Genomic DNA, 18668 nt, shown 5'->3' with positions numbered 1-18668 from the left:
GCAAGCATCTCTAATAAGTCAAACTTGCTAGACCCACGTTGACCCCGCTGACGCACAAAGTGCTGGTCAGAAAATATTGTCCGAACGGCAAGGTCTAATGATCCCGATATATCTCACATGTCATACATAGCAACTCGGGTTCGCGGTCTGCTCCTTTGATCGTCCCGCCGGCAATTGTCCACGCGAGGTCTTGGTACCCCGCACGACGTCCACAGCGTGCTGTTCATCGGATTCCAGACATTGTCTGTGCATAAGTACATCATGCTTCATAGCGTCCGCCCACTACATTGCTCACAGCAGCTGAGTATCTCGCTATGGGAATCTGTTACACGACAGCGACGGCTTGACCCGCCTTAGCGGCCGCTTCGACGGCTGGTTCCAAAACTGGCGGGTAAACCTTTTTGCAAAAGTTGGACTGTACCCACGTCCGCGAGGGACGTGGCGGGATGTTTTCCTTATTTCGTAAAATTTTCTGGCAGTAGCTGGACCGATTTCGGTGGGATGTCCCTGTGATGATAAATATCGAAGAATCGTGAATAATTGAGTACATCAGACATCACAACACTCGTGTTATTTCAAGCAAATGGCATGCGTCGATGGCACACATCACAGACTAAAGGTAGGATCAGTCACCAACCATGGTCACATCACACAAGTCACTCCAGATTCACATACGCCTGACCATTCGGTGCAAACGAATGTCATGAGACCGGGGTTTCCGAACATATCAAAAGCACTGTACAAGAAGTACCTTCCTTGGGCGCAACTAAACGACGCTGTAACGCCCAGATGTCGCTGTGGGATTCCGCATCTCTGCCTGTAGAGCGGCGGCCGACGCCTCGATGAGCAAACGCTTGATCTCGCGCACGGCATGCTCGACCTAAAAATCGGATGAAAAAATATGGATCATCAAAATCTGTTGGCAATGGGGAGTACGAAGGGGCTTACCCTCCATTCTTCGTTGGACTCGATGAGAAGGTGCAGTTTCGGAGGACCTTCGGGCGGTGGTTCCTTGTTGGGCTCGTAGAATATACCCTTGTTGGTCACCGAAGCGCCCGTCATATCGATGAGCTGCACAAGTTTGAAGCGAAATCAGTCAGAAGGTGAACTGCACGGGGATATCAAGAGGGAATCACAAACCTGCACCATCGTCTCCTTGTTCGTGACTCTCCATCTAGCCTTCTGGGGGTAGTCGTTGATAGGCACAATAGCATGGAAGTCCGTCGAATCCGGGTTGACCTTCCTGCCCACGTCCTCCGCCTGGATTTGAGCCTGTAACGCGAGCTTTGACGCCCTCATCTGCGCATTCAGCTTCGCTACAACGCTGAGGGCCTGCTTGTGCGCCGGACTGTCCTTGCCTGCACGAGCAGCCGCCTCTTCCGCGGCACGAAGTGAAGACTGTATCTTCTCCTCCTCCTTCGCATGTGCGAGTCGTCGGGCAGCTGCAGCAGCGCCAGCGACCCCAAGTTGGCCTTTCGATGAATCCGGGGCCGGGCCGCGTTTGATCTCGACTTTGAAATTCCCGAAGGTCATATCGTCGGCTGGCTCTTTCTTCGCAGCTGTCGTCGTTCCGCCAGCTGCCGCCTCACCCTCAGCTGCTGCCTTCTCCTCGTCTGGTTCGCCGTACGCTTTCCGCTCGGCTTTCTCGCGAGCATCACGTTCCTTGTCAAGGCGATCAAGGCCTTTACCTCCGAACCCAGACCCGGCCGCGTGTGCCTTGCCGGCTTTGACCTTGTCCAAGAAACCTATAATAAACGACACACGTCATATGAGTATATGAGAACTACATGGTTTGAACGATGTGCAGATGGAGAGAACGCACCATTGGCAAGTTCTTCAAGCTCCTGTGGGACATTAGCATTGCTAGCCTTCAAAGCGCGATAGATATCGACAGAATACCGGTCCTGCTCAGGAGTGATGAATGTGATACACGTCCCCTTATTCCCAGCCCGACCAGTCCGCCCAGCGCGATGCACATAATCTTCCATATGGTTGGGTGCGTCGAAATTGATGACGAGTTTGAGTTGCTTGACATCCAAGCCTCGGGCAGCGACTGACGTGGCGATGACGATGGGAACGACTCCGGCTTTGAAGTCAGCGATGGTAGAGTCCCTGTCTACTTGGTCCTTCCCTCCGTGAAGCGACATGCAGAGATAACCCTTCCGCATGAGCTCGCGAAGTAAGTTGTCAGCAGCCTCCTGCCGGTCGACGAAGATCAAAGTTCGTGCCTCTGGATCTTCATTGTACATCTGCCCAAGGACCTCGAGAAGACGATTGAACTTCGTTTCTTCGGGACGAACTTCGACGATTTGGTCGATCTCAGCTGCTACGACCGATCGACCGCCTACAGTGATCTCGAGAGGCTTGCGAAGAATCTTCCGGGCGAGGGAGTCCATCTGTTTGGGGAAAGTAGCGGAGAAAAGGAGGGTCTGACGGTCGGGACGAATGTTATTAACGATCTTCATGACCTGTGGCTCAAACCCCATGTCGAACATACGGTCAGCTTCGTCGAGAACGAGGTAGGTTACGCGCTTGAGGTTGGTGACACGGCCAGAATTGGCGGTGAGGAGATCGATCATCCGACCAGGCGTGCAAACGATAATTTCGGCCCCTTTCTTCATGTCTGCGATCTGGTCCTTGATGGGAGAGCCACCGTACGCGCAAACAGCCTACAAACACGCATATTAGGTGCTGGAGTAACTTTTAGATACAACATGAGAACGTACCCTTAAGTTTAAAACTTTCAAGAATGGCTTACAATCCCTGTGAATCTGCACGGCCAACTCCCGTGTAGGTGTCATGATGATCGCAATTGGTCCCTCCATCTGCTCTAGTGGCCGCTGGTCTTTGATGTGACGGAAGACAGGAAGCAAGAAAGCGACCGTCTTTCCAGAGCCCGTTTTGGCGACACCAATTACATCTCGGCCAGACATTATTGCCGGAACGGCTTGAGCCTGAATCGAAGTAGGTGCCGCGTAGTTGAGCCTTTTGATAACGTCGAGGCTGCAGTTGTGCGAATTAGTGAAGGGTTTTTACCACTTGATATAGGGTGCTTACACGCTGGTGGGTAGCCCAAAGTGACTCCACTTTGTTACGGGCCTTGGGCAATCGACACCACGAATTTTGATGCTATCGAGTTCGAGACGAAGTAGGTCTGCTTCCTCGTCTGTCATGGCGGCGATGTCGGGTGGAGGCATATAGAACTCCTTGCGGAAAGGCTCGTAAGACATTCGAGAGTGGTCGACAGCGGCAAGCTCCTTTTTCTTCGCCTTCTTCGCGGCCAAAGCGAGGATATCCTCCGGATTGAGCTCTGTAGTGTCCAACTCGTCATCACCCGCTCCGTCACCCGTATCATCTGCAGCGGCACCACCATCGTTCATAGAATCATCCAACCGTTCACGCATACGACCATTGGCGCCTACCAGCTTCTTCATATCATCTGCGTTCACCTTCTTCACCTCATCCTTCACCCCTGACATGAACGCGTCAAGAGGATCAACGTCGTCGTCGTCAACTTCCATCGCCTCTACTGGTTTGGCCTTGAGCGCTGCATCCATACGATTGGCCTCTTCGTCGTCGTCGTCAACTTCGAGATCGCCGATCGTATTTTCACCTTCGGCCATAGACATGTCGATGGCTGGCATGTCGCCGAGGGTCTCGAGCTTCCGTTTGGTCTCGACGGCGTCGTCCAGGGAGGCTGCCTTCTTAAGCAAGTCGGGCTTGAGTGGTAAACCTTTCAGACCGAGTCCTCCAAAGGCAGCTCGGTTAAGGTGCGCGGAGGGTTTTGCGGGTACAGATGCAGGTACTGTCAAGGGCAAGGATCAAGTGATGAAAAATCACGGCATAAAAGACAAAAAAAAAGGTATATCGACTCACCTGGAAGTGCGGTTTTGCCTGCTAGTGCCATTGCCTTCGCCTTCGCCTCATCCAAAGCCTTCTTCGCCTCCCTCTCCTTTTTCCATGCCTCGAGCTTCGCCCTCTTCGCTTTCAACTTCGGATCTTCTACGGGAGGGGTAGATTCAGGAGTGGGTTTCGCTCCATTCGATGCAGATTCTGGTGGTGCAGCAGAAGAAGCGGGGGGCGGAGTAGGAGCTTTGTGATCCTTGTCGCGACGTTCCCTTGAGCGCGAGCGGCGGCGGTCGTCTCTGCGGTCGTCTCGTCTATCATCCCTAAAGTCCCTCCTTCTGTCATCCCTATACCGGTCCCTATCCCTGTCACGCTCACGGTCTCTATCTCGCCTGTCCCTTTCTCTGTAACGGTCGCGGTCCCGCTCGTCGTCGTATCGAGAACTGCCAGTCCTTTGGGTAGTCCGCCTGGTTGGCGACGGAGACCTGGAAGAACGATGGGAAGGTCTTACCCTCTTGTTAGACGTATCCGGAGAATACGACCTGTCTCTGCGAGCCATTGAGGACGTCCTTGTGGTGTTGATGGTAAAAGTAAACGGTGGGAGTCGACCGGACGAAAGCAGAAGGCGCGCACCGTTGCGGACGCTCGGAAGCCACGCTACATTATGTAATGGTGTGGCGTCAGTATACGCGGCCTCCAACAGAGCAGGATCATCTACTACTTCTCTAACTTCTACAGCCATCACGATCATGTCTGCTAACATACTAGACCCATCTGCCGTCGTAGCTGCGCTGCCCAACGTTCTTCCTAGCTCTGATAAAAAGCTAAAGTCTTCTCATGATGGAATTGTCGCGCTTGTCCACGCAGCTCTCAACCTCTTGCTGTTCAGACTCATTGCTGTAGATGAGTCTTCTCCTGCCAGCTCTACCCTTAATGGAGTATTGCCCGAGGGTTGGAACCAACACGGTCCTGGGCACTATACTCTGAGGTACCGTCACGAGCAAAGCAGTCTAGAGTTTGTAATCAAAGTATCGAAGCTGGGTAGTCGCACCGTCTTCAATGCCATCGCTCTTGAGGTAAGATGCATCTTACTCACTGCCTTTGACCCTATAAATTCCGAATTATTGACACACTTATTAGAGCGATAAAGCTGCCTCTCTCGACATCGCTACAGATGACTTCGTTTCACCATCATTCTACCCATATGATGCAAGCGCCACAGACGCTCAGCCCCTCGTTCACGGTTTTATCTCCTCCAACCGCGTCGCCGACTTCATCTCTCAGCTCAAGCTTAAGATCATCCAAAAGCTGGTGCCAGGTCTCCGTAAAGAAGGCTATACAGAGGAGTCAGAATCTGGCACTACCTCCCGTGGCACCAGAACAGAAACCCCACGCCGCGATGATCCTCCTCCCGCACGTCCACAGCCATCGGCCCCTCCCTACGCACCTTACAATGATCCCTCTACATCTCACATTCCACCCAGCAATCCTCTCGAAATCGGTCGTCGCGATCTCGACCCATTCCCCAACGCCAGTAATCCCTTCGCTCCGCCTCCTCTGTTCCCGCTGAGCGGGGGAGATGGCATGTTTGTGGGTCCCAATCATCCTATCTTTGGACAAGGGAGACATGGAAATGGTATAATGCCGAATAGAGGACCGTGGGGTGGTGATGGGTTTTTGCCACCGATGGGAGCGCCTCCTGGGGCGCGGTTCGACCCGGTGGGTCCTGGTTTGGGACCGTTCCCTGGTAGAGGCGGGTTCAACCCAAGAGGCGGACCGCCTGGAGGTGGAAACCTGCGTGATCCGGACAATGACGAGTTTATGCCTCCTGGAGCTGTGAGTCTGAGCTTCTCTACGTCCTCTAGTATATGTTGTACTGATGAACGAACTGCAGGGTGACATGTACATGTAAAACATATCAATCTGAAATTGCTACCTGAGTTAGGCAGAGCAGTGGAAACTTGAAGGGAAAACGTGTATGGATGACTTTGTAATTGTATACGATCTGTGCTAGTAACTTGTAGTAACGGTGTCCATCTCTTTCGTTCGGGGAACGGTCTGGAACAGTGTGATAACTCTCTTGATCTCATGTGAGTCACGGTGAAGAACAAAAAGGAAGACCTGGCTCTGGCCACCGACAGCGAAGAGCGAAAGTCGTACCGTCATGCCTTCTATGGTCTTTTGCTTCCGGCTGAGTGGCGAATGCCCCTGGGAAGGACACACTGCGCTGTGGCGTCAGAAGTATAAAAAGGCTTGGGATGATCGCAGTCCTGCTTCGACTTGAACTTCATCCCCACATCTGACCCGCCACACTCTGCTTTCCTGCTTTCCTGGTACATTCTACCCAACTACTTGCTCGCTCATCCCCCAACATTTACGAGCTTGCTACGATGCAACCAACATCTCCAAATAGTCGCAGACACCCGCGTCCTACCTCTCCTTCTAGGGGAAGGTACGCACCCATTCCCGGCTTTATAAACAAACCGCGGCCCCAAGCCCGTCCAATGGAAGACATGAGTATTCGCGAGTTGCACGATATTTATGACAGAAATGCTCGAGTTCTTTCTCAACCGTACGTTCTATTCATGTTTCATCCTCGTCTGCTGCACATCGATATTTACGAGTCTCGTATCTGGTGGCCACTTCCTCTCTTTCAGTGCACCTTCCACCTCGACCTATATTCCTCGCCTTCAGCGCGAACAGACCAAGATTGAATCATTGCTTCTCGAGCGCGGCGTAGACGATCTCCGAGATGGTATGGAACACACCAGTATCAACGGAGATGCCGAGGCCCACACCAGCATGAACTCCCAGGCTTCACCTTCACTCGTGAATTCTCCGATGTCCGTTACAAGCTCGACGCAGATCCCTGGGCCTGTAGTATCTCAAGACGTTCGACCACCTTCACCGCAACCTATCCTCGCCAAACAACGCGCTCTCGCTAAATTCGTAAGCCTCCACTTTCTATGTTTCAGCTTTGACGGAAATTGTACAACGAAAGTTGCTGACGATGTGGTGACAAATCACAGGCGGCGAAGAGCGCAAACTCGCATAATAGCTTCTCAATCCAAGAAGCCGTCGCATTGGAACAGGAAGCTCACCGACTCGACCAGGAGCGAAAGGAGCGTCTGGAAGAGAAGAGGAAACGGCACGGGCATCCCATCGAGGGTGAAACCCGCCAACAACGCGAAGCCCGGATCTGGGCTTTCATGTGAGTTTCTCTTAGCTCCATGTTTCTCTCTCCTGTCTCATTTCCGGTCCTCCTTTCCATGATCCGCGACTGATGACTTTGTATAGGAACCATAAACCTACTGAATCGGATATGGAAGACGACGACGAAGAAGACTCGGATGACGATCCCGCAAATTGGTTCGTAGATGACCAAGAGGACGGCATCAAAGGTCAGGATATCATCGAGCCCGATGACGAGGGTCTTGAGGACGTCATACGCATTGACCAGAGCAGGGTAGGCTATAGCACGTTCTATGAGCCGAGAGAAGAGGGAGACGTATGATGCTCCGGCCCTTTGTCGCGATGACACGACGACTGCTCGCGCAAACTTGAAGCATTATATCCAATGTATGTATGTATTAGTGTATTCGTGGAGGGCGGGGGGTGGGTAGATTCGAAGAAGTATGTAATCGCAACGTAGAACTGTAGGAACATCCAAGGAACATCCGGGTGCAGCGAAGTTAGATGAGGATAGCATAACGATGGTGATAATCAATTGCAAGTAGACGGAAGCATAGGACATAGTAGGTGAGGTAAACTGTTGGCTAATACTTTTAAGCTCACGCATCGCGGGCGTGGACTGGGCAGCTGCGTCCGCGTTGAAGCCATGAGGATAGACAAGCTACGAAAAGCTTTTAGCCAAAAGGAAAACACGGATTTTGTAGGAAACACTCACCATTGTGGAAGCTGCACAGGCAGCTCAGGCGAGCGACCGTCGAGCCCTTCAAGAATTCCTCTAAACAAATCACACCTATTGACAAACCATGGATTACTGAAATGACACAAGATCGTGGATGACGATACACTTACACTCGGTGCCGATCAAAGCGCTTTCGCCAGGAAGTTTATAGACCAGATATTTCGACGTTTGAGGTGACTTCCCGGTACCTCCATCTAGACAAGCCTTGACATGGTCTTCTTGCTGTGCGACCGTCCCAAGGTTTGCTAATATTTGGCCACATACAGGGCAACTGTACCAACACCATTTGTCAATAAATACGCCACATTCTGGGTTAAAAATGTATATGACACTCACTCGGCAAGGTCACTCAGCTGCGAGCTAGAGTCTGCATGAGTAGTGGGCACAGAAAGTCTTCCTTGGTCGATGAAGATACGTTCCATGGAGGACATCCTGCTTTCTCTGAATCGGCTGGGAACACTGACAGTGACCTCTTCATAACACGACTGGCAGACCCTCTGGGAGGACGCAGACGCAGTCGTTTCTGGGAACGAAGGGTCATGGACGATATCCATCGGGTCCAGCAAGACCCTATAAGACGAGCATCGGTCGCAGAAGATGCGTCCGCAACGCCGACAGTGCTGATGAAAGGTTCAGTAAGATTCCAAAATATATCAACTAACAGTTAACCTACGTGCTAGAAATGGGCAAGCATGACTGTCAGCGTAGAGCGGCATGCTTGTACAATTTCAAACACGTACTCTGCGAAGTATAAAGTTGAATCGCCGTTGACATTGTCTGCACTCTGATACATGGTCGTCTCTCTCCCAACGCGCATGGACCTCATGAGGAGTAGGAGGCTGATATGAAGGCGTGATAACTTTCTGAGGTGCTTCATGTGTGGGTACTCTGAAGTCTGGGGCTTGCGCGAGGTGTGGCGTCAAATCCGTAGGAGTCCGAGAGGCCCCTGGACGACTGAAGTAGTCGGTAGCATATGAGCGCAGGGACGGCGCCCGCATCGTTTCGTTCGGCGAGGTCGGGTATTGGAACTCGCTCTCATCGTCGTCATCATCAATCACGGTCTGGTTGTCTGAAGAATTGGTTAGGTCAATAGTTTTTATGAGTAATCATATATTCGTACCCCCGCTCGATATTAGCAGCCCCTGCGCTCCTGCAGAAAGCCTCCGTCGCTCCAACTCTCGACTGTAGGCGTTGAGAAGCACTTCAGCTTGAGTTTTGCGCTCACTATCGTCGTCGCCTGCAACGTGAAGCTTTAGCCCACATCCAACCATGTCAAGAAGGTACGGAAACTTACGCAGAATCCCCTGTCTCAACTCCGTCGTAGCTCGTTCCAACTTTGCGATCATTCTTCGAGCTTCGACTACCGAGCTCTCTCCGGCAGGTGTCTCTATAGCTCCCGAGCCAGCGAGATAACGGGCCCTCGCCACGTAGTCTTGAGCCGCTGTTAGGGGATTACTCGGCATGGCTCCCAGCTCCTGACCGTCATTATCGCCGTAATCACTGAAGGTTTCAGAGAATGGTACCATGGTTCCGTCATTCAACCAATGGTACAGGTTTCCATCTGGACCCATAAAGGGCAGCGGCGGGATATCTAGCCTGCGACGCATAACGCGGACCCAACGTCTGCGCCTGACCCAGGATTGCGAGTGGGTAGAGTGCGGTCGTGATCGACTTCCGCTGGCAGATCCTGAAGCACCAAGACCAGCAGCAACAGCACTTCCGCCGGTGAGAAGGCGTTCAAGTGGTCCAGGGGGCTCTGGCACCCATTCATCGTCAGGGTCATCGAACGAATGGGCAAACTGCCAACCAGTCTCCGCATCGACACCAGGGTGCGTTACATCCAACGTCCAATCTGACCTGTTGAAAGTAAAGTTGTAAGTGAAAGATAATTGACCCCAGATTTAAAGACGGCGTACAGCCAGAAATGACTACGTTCGACACCCTCTCTCGACGGCTGATCCCTGCTACGTGGAAGGGGGAAAGTCAGAGGTTCTTCTCTGAGCGGAAGTTGAACATCGCTCCGCCAAGCTCCAACGGTCTTCTTGCCAGTCTCTGGGTCTGTTTTCGGCAACTTCAACTCGAATGGTGGTCGACGCCCTTGCTTTCCCAAACCAGACGCAGAGAACCTTGGACGGCCACCAGAAACAGCGAGAGTCTTCAGACGGGTGTCGAGCCGTTGATTTTCGTATAAAATCAAAGGGACGGTCGTGTGCACGGCCAAGGGATCGTAAGGGACGGTGGTTCCGCGCCACCTATCTGCTTCAAATTTGGAGAGTACCTACGAGGAAGGTGTAAGAGTACGCTTGATGATACTACTGGGCAGACGTACCTCACAAATCCACACTTCGAAGACGGCTGCAGCAATGTCGTATGCTGTTTCGCCCCAGTTATTTCTGACGAGCGGGTTCGCCGACTGTTTGGTAAGGAGATACAGAACCACAGGGAGGTGGCCCTTCGAAGCAGCATTCACTGCAGTGATAGAAAGGTCAAGTGGTGAACCAGACGACAGAGTAATGTACTCACTGAGTGGCGTCCATCCGCCTTTACTGCGCGCATCGACGCCTGGTGCACCATCTAGCTCGGCAGCAGCACCTCCTTTCTCACAAAGCCAACGTACAATATCCAAGTAGCCCTGCATTGCAGAGTTGAGGAAATGAACAGCCGCGATGATATGTTTTACGTACCTTCGAACACGCGTTATGCAGTGCGGTCCATCCGTCTGCATCTTGAGCATGGATATCGGCGTTGTGGGCCACAATGTATTGAATAACTTCCAGGCGGCCATGAAGAGCTGCTTTGTGCAGTGCAGTCTATACGTATTGTGAGCAAAGACGTTTCGGAGTATAAGACATAATACATACCTCTCCTTCCTTATCTTCAATGTCAGGTATAGCACCACAAGTCTCAACGACTAACGCAGGTGTGAGTATTGAGCTAGAACTGAAAAGGCAAGGGACTCACGCCACTTCACGATGTCCATAAACCCCCTGCTGGCAGCAGCATGTAATGCTGTCAGCCCAGTCCTTGAAGATGCATCATTTGCCAACGAAAATGCCTCCACATTCCCATTCTCCGAAGCCTTCTGAAAGATGCTCTTCAACAAGCGCAAGTCACCCGCAGAAGCGGCAGCGTAAAGGGATTCAAGCTGTGCCGGCGACGGCTGAGACTGAGACGAAGCAGAAGTGGGTACAGCTGCAACAGAGTGCGAGTCGGATCCCGAGGGAGGTGAAGGCGAAACGCCATTTGTTGGTTTAGTTTGTTCAGTGGCGGCGGTCGTGTTCGTGTCTGCATCCCCATCCGTATCGGGGTAAACGAATGGTTCATCGTCCGACTCCTCGTCTTCGGCACCATTGACTGTGTTAGTCGATGGGTCCTCCGGATAGACAAACGGCTCGTCGTCGGAGTCGGAGTCGTCTCCGTTGCGAATTTCATGGGAAGGTGCTGTAGAGAGGTCGGCGTCCATCCCGGCTGCTCAGATGTTCGCTAAACAATTTCTATCAATATCAGGAATTTAAATATGTTATTCAATCGATACCAAACGAACCTTAGGTGTCCTGAGCAAACGACCAAAGTCAATGTGTTTCTTTGAGAAGATAACACGGAAAGACACGACCTCCGAAAACAACACTCAAATTGGCACGCGCCCTTTCGCTTCCGCTTGATCACGCCACGCGACCAACACGCGAGTGTATCGGACTTGCCTGCACCCCTACTTTCGCCGAGATGTGGCGTCTGGCCATCACGAGTGCCACCTAGTTGAACCACAAGACAATTCAATAGAAACGTGTTACGTGATCGACAGGTTCTCCCGGAAATTGTTCAAGGTAATATAATATTCTATGATTGTAGCGTAGAGGGCAGGAACGCATATCGATACAAACAGGAACGAAACCACCGTGTTCGTCATCCTTTCACCATCCCAAACGTCTCAACATGGAGTGTAACCGAGGGGGAACCCTTGAGCACGCCCATTGGGCCAGCGATACCTGCCCGCAGCGCACCCCTCACGGATTGAGCCAAAGCAGAAGGGCCAGCGACTGCAGAGCGATGTAGTAATGTATCAGTCGTTCGATCGAAGATGATATTTGTTCGAGAAACTTACCATCAACGGACACAGGCCCAGTCGCACTGCCAACCTCTTCACCCAAAATCTTCTCAATATCGGGCCTGCCATAAATCACCTTCAATGCGTCGTATACCGGAAGGCCGATCTTTCCATCCAGCTGATCGCTCGACGACTGTCCATTGATAGAGGGTATGGTGAGAGAGGTAGCCTCGCGATAGACCACTGCGGGAAGTTGGACGGGACTTCGGCGGCCTGTAATGTAAATTGAAATCTCGATGGAAAGAGAAGAAGGTACGGCGGTAAGGGCCTTTGAGATGAGCGATGATATCCAGGCGATGTGACCTGCACAAAGGAGTGATAAGTATCGACGAAGATCATGTAACGAGAAGTGGAGAGAACTCACTCGAGTCACGAATAGCCCAAACAAAGACTAAGCGGCGAGTGGCGGACTTTCGTGCTGCGGCAAGACTATCGTCATGTCACTATGAGATCCTGGGGTGTATTTACGAGGGGTGCTTACCGGATAGTTTCCATAAGTAGTGGTAAGGTATATGAGACCCCAGATCCACCTATACATACAGTCAGAAGATGTCACGGCACTCATGCATTCCAGAACATACCCGCAATCAAAACGGAGGTCGAGAACATCTTCAGATCAGGCGGGCACCCGTACGGCCCATCCAGCATCGCGGACACGGTGCACACTCCGCTCTTAGAAGCATGCTCCCTCAATCTCCCCGTGAAGCCATCCCTTCCTCTAATAATAAACACCACGTCCTTCTCCTTCTCGCTTTGCGTTCCGTCCACATTATCAGGGATGCTGGCAATCGTGAACGGATGCGCCTCGGTGGGCAGAGAGCTAACGGTGGGCAGAATAACATATGCATGTTGTCCAGGCTTCCACGAGATGTTACGGCGCATTGTGAGACGAATGGTGTCCTTGGAAAGGAGCTCGACGGTAGCTTCACAAGAGGGTTGGGAGAAGCCGTACCAGACCCGACCATTCCAAACGACGCGCACCAGGCGCGCAGAGCGGTCAACTGCCCAGAGAATGAGGGCGGGCCAAATATAGTCATCGAAGCTATAGGAGTCCCGATTAATTTCCGTTCGCAGTTGAGAGATTAGAGGAAGATATAGCACGTACTCGACAGCTCTGGTGTGGAGTACACCGAAAATCAAGAAGATGCTAAGAAGAAAGGTCAGAAGGCCTTGAGCACGGTGATATCGGTGAATGAGCTTACGCAATAAAGATAATATGTGAAATCAAGAAGAATTCAAAAGCCGTCTGACGAATCGGGCGAATGGAAAGAATGGTGGCCATTGTGAAGGCAGTCAAGCCTGGGCAATAGCATGGCGATAAAAATCAGCCACAACCTGGCCCGCGCAAGGCGAGATAGAACGTACCAATGACACCGAATATCATCCAATCATGCGTGAAATCAAAGATTTCGGGAAGGCTGTCGGGCGAGATCAAAAGTGTGCAGGGTAAGAGAGTCGCCGAACTTACCCAGAGGCGACATGTGCAATAGCATGCATCCACAGAAGGATGAGACAAGTACGCGCCGCCGCACGGTGGAGCACATTGAGCTTTTCATGTCCGACTCCGGTAAAAACTGACACACGAGGAAAGACAGTGTGAGTACGTGAAACGAAGCGAAGTACTTAGAAAGGACGGACAAGAGATGATATTGTTCTTCCCTGCCAAGGCGACCACGAGTGCAAGATTACTGGAGGCGAGATGAGCTGCGCGATCCTCCCAAAACATAGTCGTAAGATCTCGCGCTAAGGACATCTGTCAGGAGACGGCCAACATAGATGGAAAACAACAACGCACTGTTAACCAACAGCCATACAAGAAGGGCCACAATATAGGAAATGATGAAGACCAACTCCGAAACCGATGAAACAGCTTTGAAACCGATAGGGATGGTCCATCGAAACGCGATGATCCTAAAGGCAGAAGCAGTCGCAGCAGGCAAGTGCCGCCAAGAACGTCTCCCCACCCGAATCTGCTTCTCCACCTCCGGTTCGTACTTCTCTTTCTCCGATGTGTGGTGAGCGGTGGTCGTAGGCCCCCATATCAGCGACCAGAGCACAGATGTCCAGTGGAAGAAAGCCAATACGGCGATCACTGAAGCGATGAAGATCCAAAACTGCCGTACATAGATCCGCTGCTCCTGGGCTTTCAGTAGAAGGTCGGCGGCAGATGGAGAAGTGTGGCGAGGGCGGATGAAAGAGTGATTGTATCCCATGGCGGCGACTACAATTTCTGCCACAGAACGTAGGAGGAGGAACACCGAAACATTGCGCACAGCAGCCCAGGTTTTAATACGGAGGGCATCCCTATTTTAGATCGGACCAATACCCCATCTTCTGTGGACCTCGCAGTGTCTAATCGTCATGCGGCTCGACGAATAGGCTGACATACGTGAATCGGTGAGCCGAGGATATGCAAGTGGTTGAGAAAGTCGAGCATGTGGAAGCGACCAATGGATGAGGCGCTAGAAGGCGCAAGCTGCAAATAGAGCGTTACGGGGAATCAGACTCGATAAGTTCGGGACAATTGAGTAGAGATCCGTCCCCAACTGCCTAACAGTACGAAGACCAGAGATGCACATATGACGTCCCAACCAATACTGATACAGTGAAGACATCCGAGCTTCAACCAGTACCAGCCATTACCGGACGCTCGTCGGTCGTGTGTCGGATCCTAAAATAGCAGTCCAACCGCGCATCGAAGAGCTCGTTTCGAAAGCCTCAAACACAATCGGACATTACGAATTACAGTGTAGTCATTGTGTGCTCGCTGTTGGCTTCGATCTATTATCGCAGATGGAGGATGGGTACCCGTCGATGTTGAGCTCGGTCAGGAGGCGATATGAGGCTAAATGTGACAAAGATTATATGCTTCGGGCCAGATGGGCAGTGAATGTTGTATGAACCGGTCGTCGAGAATCGCTAAAAGCGGAGAAGGTCAGCGAACACTATTTCCCCTCTCGTCCAATCCGTCTCACTCACCTACCGCTTACTACAATGCCCCAAGCCCGCCAATGTGTTGAAGAACGACTCCAGCGTGCATGACAAGCCTTGAACACCGCAAAAATGCCAAGAAGAACCACGAGATTCACACGACGACCATGCAGAAAGATAGAAGGTGTACTCCTGAGCGATAGCGAGGAGCAGCGAGGTCCAGGAGCTGAGCGATGGTTTCATCTATGCCATGAACTGTGGGTGGCAAGTTTGACAGAACCAAACGTCATACACGTGTTATTCTGCGATACGCAAGATTAGACGGTATCACCACCTTGAGTTTGAGTAAGTGATGATCAACCATACTCTCCGATGACAAAATTGGAATTATGGGAAGACGGAGAGCAAGGACGAGTAGGCAAGGTTGAAGATATTCCGAAGTAAGTTGGAAGGCAAGCAAGATTGATAAGCCGGCAGAATCAAGTTCTTGTATTGTGTGCAAGTAGCGATCTCCCTGGTACGGTCCACGCTGTGAGTCTTGGATGTACGAGTACTGGCTAAGGTGGTTTCCTCCGCCGCTACGACGTTCATCCAGCCTGAGATGGGATCGGAAGGTGGCGCGGCAATGCCCGGTTTCCCCACCCTGTCTCTTTGAAATTTATGTTTCTGTCGTACTATTACGCGCTGGTGTCTGCGAAAGCGAGACAGAAAGGCAGACCGCCTATCTTCATCACTTCCAACATCCTCGCTCTACACAAACCGCCGACAAAGATAGTCTGATTACGAATTAACTTCTTCAAATTCCGATGGCTTCCAATACTCACAGCATGACTCTCCGTGTAAAGCGCGAGCCTTTGTCCATTATGCATAGTGAGTGAGCGCTCCAGAAGACTGATCCGGTCAGAACATGATCACTGACGCCTACATTGTTGGCCAGCGTCCTTTCAACCTTCTTCTGACGTCGCTGGTTTACTCGAAGACAGAATCGACCAGGGTCGCTCCCCTAGAGCACTCACCACATCTGTCGAGGTTCCGATAGAGATATTGGAGAACATCTTCGCCTTAGCAACCTTCATCGACAAAGCCGAGATAAACGTCTCATATGGCTGGGGGCCGCTGTCTACTTGGAGAAACTCGCGACGAACTGCGCGAGCTCTTACTGAGGTCTGCCACGGGTGGCGCGAAATCGCTCTGCGTTTTTTGTACGCCCGTATCGAGTTTAACTCTCTTACAGAACTCCCGGCATTTTATTCAACTCTGGCCGCCAATCCGACCGTTTTCTGCCCACTAGTACGCAGCATATCAGTTCAAGCTCTCATTCCAGTCGACGGTGTCCGCGTGGCCCAGCGATATCTCGACGAAATCATCACTCGCTGTCTTTGGTTGAAAAGCTTGAAAATCACCATTGATGACTTCTCGGGCTGTGCATTGCCTCTTTGGCAGCTCTGGGTATCCCATTCCTCAGCCCAGCTGTCCGATCTACAACTTAGCATAGACTGCGCAGGGTCTACAGAGGAGCATCGTAGACTCTTCAAAGCGTTGTCGAGCGTCAACAACCTCACGTCCCTTACGTTATCGTTCCCCAATACCTCGGCAAGGCAGACCGCTGATTTAACTACCTCACAATCTCTTCACCTCCCTGCCCTGCGTCAATTATCTCTCTTTGTATGGTCCCAAAATGGCGCCAAGGTCCTTTCGAACATCATTGAGTCATTCGTCAACCCTCAAATCCTGTCGCTCACGATATGTTTAGTGAGGCCACCACAGAGGATTCCATACGAGCAATACAATTATAGAGACATTTCTGCACAGATTCTTGTCATTCTGTCGCTAACAGGCGACCATCTACGCTACCTTCATCTCGCAGACAAGACAAACGAGCCGGATTATGATGAAGTCGCCAGCGGGTCACGCCACGCATGGCACTGGGAGACTTTATGGCGACACGATCACTTTCAGCCTCTCATCGACTTTTGTCCATCACTCGAGCATTTCATCGCACCACTATCCACTGCCATCCCCTTCCTTTCGCTCCATCACCATCCCACCCTCAAATGGGTTGACATGTGGGTATCGCCAGCCCATATCCACGATGATATCGATGACGAAGGCCTTCGAGGTCTCGTTACAGGCATGCGTTCGTCGCCGCTTGTTCTCGAGGGATGTAGACGGCTGGACTCATCTCTGAACTTCTTCCTCCACCTTCCGGCGTTATTTCCCCCTCGTCGCTCTTCAGCGGTGGCCGAGCTCCCTACCTTTTGGACCCTTGCCGACTCGGTCGGGATCATCGAGACTTCGAATTCCTTGAAAGCGAACTTTGAACACGATCAGTCTCTGTTTGTAGGTGGTCTCATTGATGAGACGGAGTCAATACATTTGACCGATGAGTTGGAGAATGCGGAAGACGAGGAATCACCGAGAGCAAACGCGGAAGGCAACGAGGAAGCTGTCGCACGAATCGTCAATGGCGGGTACGAAGATGAAACATCCACATTCCTCGCCATTTTGATGGACGAGTTGTCTGACTCGTCCTCTGATGGGAGTGACGACTACGACGACGGCGATTATGTACCGTCGGAAATATCGCTTGGGAGCTCTTCAGAGTACTGGTCGGAGGAGGAAGACTTTCAGCCGCTACAGAAAGATAATATGGAGGAGTATTTCTCCTCAGGTTTGAATGTGAGAATTCTAGTACCATTGTTCACGCGGCTTTAACGCTGATCACCTTCACAGGAGTTTGAGTTCTAGGTAAAGCGAAGATAGGAGGAAAGCTACTATTGTAAGCCTACAAGCCTGACTTCACGTAACCTAGGTCTGTCTACGTTCATGTCACTCATGTCGCCCTTCCTATCGCTGCAGTAATAATACGCATCGAGAGTTACTTAACTCAAATGAAGACTGCGGATGCACGCTTCAAACCCCATCTGAGAACATCGACGGAGTTATGCAACCACTGTGTGCCCTCTGCTATCGTCGATCTAACCACGAGCGCAGCCCGAGGAGAAAGACGAGTGTGGTCAGAAAGCGGTACTTACGGAGTTATATATACATGGTAGCGGCTATGTGCCTCGAGCGGTACGGACGTTAAATCTCGCATAAACCCAAGTCAACGTGAATCAATGCTATTTCTCCTCTTGTCCATTCTGTCTCACTCACCCACATTGTTCGGAGGTCATGAAGCAGAAGATCAACTGCGTCGCCCAGCCTGCATGGTAAGTCTTGGGCGCCGCGGAGAATGTCGACATGCGCCACGCGACTCTCATCGCTACCACGCAGAAAGATACAAGAACAAACCATGAGAGATATCGTGACAATAATAGAGAGGTATCGGAGCAATAACTGAGTAAGTGGCTGCGTCAATGTGGCGAGCGAGTGTCCTAGTGGTACACGTGTTATTGGGCGATAGACAAGAATAGACGACACCGTCACCTCGATTTTGAGCGGGGAACATCGACAGGTATCTACCAGCGTGGCAGCCCGTCAACGTCCTATGGATCTCGGACAAAGGACAGCAAGCGTACAGGGGAGGGATCGACCAAACAAAACAAATACTCCGAGCCTTGAGATGGTCCTGATGGGCCCATACATGGGACACAAGGATGGGTTGCCTTGATCACATCGGGCTTGAAAATGGCTATTTTTTAAAATATTCCTGGTCCCTTTAGGGGACAAGGTCTGTTAGCAGCTAATTTTCGTCAAACAGCCAGACATAGTTAGTCTCGTTCCGATCGGCACTTCCCATGCGCCCAGACCGCACTACTCGCGTGCTTGCCACACGTTGCAATTGGCCACACGGCCGGCCGGCCTTCCATCCTCCTCCACTCTCGTCGTCTCGAGCTCATAAATAAGGCCGAT

General features: G+C 51.6%; 7 protein-coding genes across 7 annotated transcripts; 3 read left to right on the top strand and 4 right to left on the bottom strand.

The window, feature by feature from the left end:
- Positions 1-766: 766 nt before the first annotated feature.
- STEHIDRAFT_55436 (P-loop containing nucleoside triphosphate hydrolase protein) lies at positions 767-3380 on the bottom strand (the record flags this gene model as incomplete). Its single annotated transcript, XM_007302331.1, has 7 exons — positions 767-880; positions 949-1071; positions 1141-1239; positions 1462-1745; positions 1823-2669; positions 2727-3003; positions 3058-3380. 7 exons carry the CDS (start codon positions 3378-3380, stop codon positions 767-769), a joined length of 2067 nt encoding a protein of 688 aa, XP_007302393.1.
- A 1175-nt stretch (positions 3381-4555) lies between these two features.
- On the top strand, positions 4556-5890 carry STEHIDRAFT_77606 (uncharacterized protein). The gene is made up of 3 exons (XM_007302420.1): positions 4556-4922; positions 4987-5682; positions 5741-5890. The coding sequence occupies exons 1-3, from the start codon at positions 4596-4598 to the stop codon at positions 5756-5758; spliced, it is 1041 nt and encodes a 346-aa protein (XP_007302482.1). The 5' UTR covers positions 4556-4595; the 3' UTR covers positions 5759-5890.
- Positions 5891-6236: 346 nt separating this feature from the next.
- STEHIDRAFT_53868 (uncharacterized protein) lies at positions 6237-7360 on the top strand (the record flags this gene model as incomplete). The annotated part of the gene is made up of 4 exons (XM_007302223.1): positions 6237-6418; positions 6504-6726; positions 6876-7057; positions 7144-7360. The coding sequence occupies 4 exons, from the start codon at positions 6237-6239 to the stop codon at positions 7358-7360; spliced, it is 804 nt and encodes a 267-aa protein (XP_007302285.1).
- Positions 7361-7637: 277 nt separating this feature from the next.
- On the bottom strand, positions 7638-8775 carry STEHIDRAFT_54755 (FYVE-domain-containing protein; the record flags this gene model as incomplete). The annotated part of the gene is made up of 5 exons (XM_007302286.1): positions 7638-7699; positions 7754-7828; positions 7888-8085; positions 8127-8397; positions 8512-8775. The coding sequence occupies 5 exons, from the start codon at positions 8773-8775 to the stop codon at positions 7638-7640; spliced, it is 870 nt and encodes a 289-aa protein (XP_007302348.1).
- A 2905-nt stretch (positions 8776-11680) lies between these two features.
- Positions 11681-14095, bottom strand: STEHIDRAFT_55077 (uncharacterized protein; the record flags this gene model as incomplete). Its single annotated transcript, XM_007302308.1, has 11 exons — positions 11681-11814; positions 11880-12185; positions 12247-12311; positions 12364-12412; positions 12464-12924; positions 12988-13029; positions 13085-13181; positions 13248-13300; positions 13351-13456; positions 13521-13625; positions 13678-14095. The coding sequence occupies 11 exons, from the start codon at positions 14093-14095 to the stop codon at positions 11681-11683; spliced, it is 1836 nt and encodes a 611-aa protein (XP_007302370.1).
- STEHIDRAFT_120677 (uncharacterized protein) lies at positions 14075-15088 on the bottom strand. Its single transcript, XM_007303037.1, has 2 exons — positions 14862-15088; positions 14075-14801 (listed from the first exon to the last, which is right to left on the bottom strand). Exon 1 carries the CDS (start codon positions 15054-15056, stop codon positions 14862-14864), a length of 195 nt encoding a protein of 64 aa, XP_007303099.1. The 5' UTR covers positions 15057-15088; the 3' UTR covers positions 14075-14801.
- Positions 15089-15640: 552 nt separating this feature from the next.
- Positions 15641-17561, top strand: STEHIDRAFT_155877 (uncharacterized protein; the record flags this gene model as incomplete). Its single annotated transcript, XM_007303036.1, has 3 exons — positions 15641-15683; positions 15751-17492; positions 17547-17561. The coding sequence occupies 3 exons, from the start codon at positions 15641-15643 to the stop codon at positions 17559-17561; spliced, it is 1800 nt and encodes a 599-aa protein (XP_007303098.1).
- Positions 17562-18668: the final 1107 nt, after the last annotated feature.

The sequence above is a fragment of the Stereum hirsutum genome (genome assembly GCF_000264905.1).
Source record: "Stereum hirsutum FP-91666 SS1 unplaced genomic scaffold STEHIscaffold_5, whole genome shotgun sequence".
In the NCBI taxonomy this organism is placed as follows: domain Eukaryota; kingdom Fungi; phylum Basidiomycota; class Agaricomycetes; order Russulales; family Stereaceae; genus Stereum; species Stereum hirsutum.
The sequence above is the reverse complement of the archived record's forward strand: the minus strand, read 5'-3'. Positions and strand labels throughout refer to the sequence as shown.

Bases quoted from the DNA above. Each gene is read 5' to 3' on its own strand.
- STEHIDRAFT_77606 (XM_007302420.1), top strand. From the start codon at position 4,596: ATGTCTGCTAACATACTAGACCCATCTGCCGTCGTAGCTGCGCTGCCC. The intron at 4,923-4,986 runs GTAAGATGCATC...CACACTTATTAG, and splicing joins TCAATGCCATCGCTCTTGAG to AGCGATAAAGCTGCCTCTCT.
- STEHIDRAFT_120677 (XM_007303037.1), bottom strand. From the start codon at position 15,056: ATGAAACCATCGCTCAGCTCCTGGACCTCGCTGCTCCTCGCTATCGCT.